Source organism: Rhinolophus ferrumequinum, chromosome 3, assembly GCF_004115265.2.
Source record: "Rhinolophus ferrumequinum isolate MPI-CBG mRhiFer1 chromosome 3, mRhiFer1_v1.p, whole genome shotgun sequence".
NCBI lineage: Eukaryota > Metazoa > Chordata > Mammalia > Chiroptera > Rhinolophidae > Rhinolophus > Rhinolophus ferrumequinum.
In genome coordinates, this window is record NC_046286.1 from 18029716 (window position 1) to 18032719 (window position 3004).

General features: G+C 41.1%; 1 protein-coding gene across 1 annotated transcript; it reads right to left on the reverse strand.

The window, feature by feature from the left end:
• Nucleotides 1-276: 276 nt before the first annotated feature.
• On the reverse strand, nt 277-1636 carry PGK2 (phosphoglycerate kinase 2). Its single transcript, XM_033103348.1, has one exon. The coding sequence runs from the start codon at nt 1528-1530 to the stop codon at nt 277-279; it is 1254 nt and encodes a 417-aa protein (XP_032959239.1). The 5' UTR covers nt 1531-1636.
• Nucleotides 1637-3004: the final 1368 nt, after the last annotated feature.

A 3004-nucleotide genomic window follows, 5' to 3' on the forward strand; every position in this document is an offset into this window, starting at 1 on the left:
AAGGAGAGAGTCAGCTTATTTAACTCACTTTAATAGCAACTCACTTCCTATGAACCACAGTGGTGAAGTTCAAATGAGATCTTGAAAAGAGTAGGCAGATGCATGACAGAACTGAAATGAATTGCATTGCTTTGCTGATGTTAAAAGAGTTCCTGATGGCCCATTGCTTCATTGCCTGGATCTTGATACCAGGATACATTTAAACAAAGGTCACGTTGAAATGTAAAAGCACTAAGTTGACTTAAAGGTGGGAAATAGGAAGGAACACGATGTCAACTACAGGTTACTGAGGGCATCCACACCAGGAAGGACTTTACCTTCCAGAAGCTCTAGACTGGCACCTCCTCCAGTGCTCAAGTGACTGACTTTATCTTCAGTGTTCCATTTGGCACAGCAAGTAGCAGTGTCTCCACCTCCTATAATGGTGATACAGCCCCTGGAAGTAGCTTTAACTATTTCATCCATGAGGGCTTTGGTTCCCGTAGCAAAGGCTTCCAATTCAAACACCCCTACAGGTCCATTCCACACAATTAGCTTGGCTTGGGCTACGACTTGAGCATACTTCTTGTTGGTTTCAGGACCACAGTCCAAAGCCATCCAGCCAGCAGGTATGCCTGATGCTACAGTGGCTTGGCTAACCTTAGCATTCTCCTCAAGCTTATCAGCAATGAGGAAGTCAACAGGAAAGGTAATGTTAACTCCATTTTTATTGGCTTTGGCCATGATATCATTGACAATCATGGCTCCCTCTTCATCAAACAGGGAAGCACCAATCTCCATGTTGTTGAGTACCTTGAGGAAGGTATAAGCCATCCCACCACCAATAATCATTTCATTGACCTTGTCCAGCATATTTTTGATAAGTTGGATCTTGTCTGCCACTTTAGCTCCACCAAGTATAGCCAGAAAGGGTCTCTCTGGGTTTTCCAGGGCTTTGGCAAAGTAATCCAGCTCCTTCTTCATCAGGAAGCCAGCGGCCTTCTGAGGCAGATTCACTCCCACCATGGAGCTGTGGGCCCGGTGAGCAGTGCCAAATGCATCATTGACATAAACATCGCCTAGCTTGGAAAGTGATTTTCGGAAGGCTTCTAGGTTATGGGGCTCAGCTTTAATCTTATTTCCAGAAGGATCTTGGCCTTTCCCTTCTTCCTCTACGTGAAAGCGGAGGTTCTCCAGCAAGATAACTGAACCAGCAGGTGGATTGGCACAGGCTTTCTCTACTTCTGGGCCCACACAGTCCTTCAGGAACAGAACATCCTTATCCAGCAAGGATTCGAGTTCAGCAGCAACAGGCTCCAAGGAGTATTTATCAGGCATGGGAACTCCATCGGGTCGACCTAGATGACTCATAAGAACTACCGACCTGGCTTTATTATCCAGGCAGTACTTGATACTCGGGATGGAAGCCTTGATCCTCTGGTTGTTTGTAATCTGGTTCTTCTTCATGGGAACATTGAAATCTACTCTCATGATGACTCGTTTTCCTTCAACATCCAGTTTGTCCAAAGTTAACTTCCTAGAGAGAGACATTTTGAGAATACAGATACAAATAAAATGCTGAAGAACCACTTTACTGCTGCTGGAAGGCTGGGTTGTTGGTGTTTCTAACGCCCATCTTAGATGTTGGCCCAACCCCTTTCTTCTCAGCACTGTCTCCCAAACGGCAGTCGTGATTGGACTGGGGAAAGGAAACCTCTCTCTGTGATTGGTCAATAGTCCTGTCCATCTGGATTTGGAGTGTGTTGAGTGCTGCAGATTCAAACCAAACGGTCGGGCGGGCCTGAAGGTAAAAACGGAGTAGTAGTCCCTGGCTTGGGTGATAGTTGAGGAGGTGAAGAAATCTTGGAATAAGAAAGGTCCTGAAGTACAAGTCTCCTGCTGGTTCTTTTATTCTCCACATCCCTTTTGACAATTGCTCTTATTAAAAAACAAACAAACAAACAACAACAAAAACAACAGAACAAAACAAAAACCCCTCACCCATGTCAAATACTAATTATATTCAAGTGTAAAAGCTTCTGAGAGCCCAAATAAAGGAAAAATTTGAAATAATGGGTTTATGAAGTCTTGTTTATTCAACGCAACATAGTATGCTTCTATTTTTTTTTCCTTGTCTTCATAAATACTTCTTTCTGTTAAGAGCATAACTTGGTGTTAACCTTTGACTTTAGGTATTCTAAGGGGGGGGTGGAAATGATGTTTTCATTATTTTTCTCTTTCCATTCTCAGACTACCGTGAGAGAATGTGCGGTGGCTTCCTCAGGAAAATCCCATAAGATCAGAGAAAAGAAGAGTATCAGTAAAGCACTGAAGGTGATGGTGACATTTATTTCAGCCTACAGTGTTACGATGAGCCTCCTTACTTTTTCTCTCCTTTTTCTTTATTTTACTACCTGTATAACTTAGAAATTATAACTTAGAAATTGAGCTGAAAAGAGGTACGGTTTTCATGAGGATGAAAATGTCTATTTGAATTGAAAATAAGTAGGATATTTTATTTTTGGAGAAAGTATGTATGGCTGATTGGTCTAGTAGTGAAAACTGGCTTGGGAATTAGTTGATATGGCAATTTCCTTAAGTTAAATGAATGAAATAAGTAGCATGAAGGCTTTGACAAAACTATATTGAGGTATCACTCACTAGAATGGCTACAATAAAAATACAATAAAAATTAAAAAAAAAAAGACATACAATAGCAAGTGTTGAAAAGGATGTGCAGAAAGTAGAACCCTTGCATATTGCTGGTAGGGATGTAAAATGGTTCAGCCCCATTAGAAAGCAGTTTGAAAAATCCTCAAAATTATACATATGGAGTTACCATATGACCCAGCAGTTCTACACCTAGATATTTACTACAATGATATCACTACACTCTTATAACAAATAACATCCAAAAATCTGACAATAACATATGCTGTCAAAGATTAATAGCAATAACTGTCTCATTTATTGCTGTTGGAATGAGGTATGCTATAGCCACTTGGAAAACAGTTTGGCACTTTCT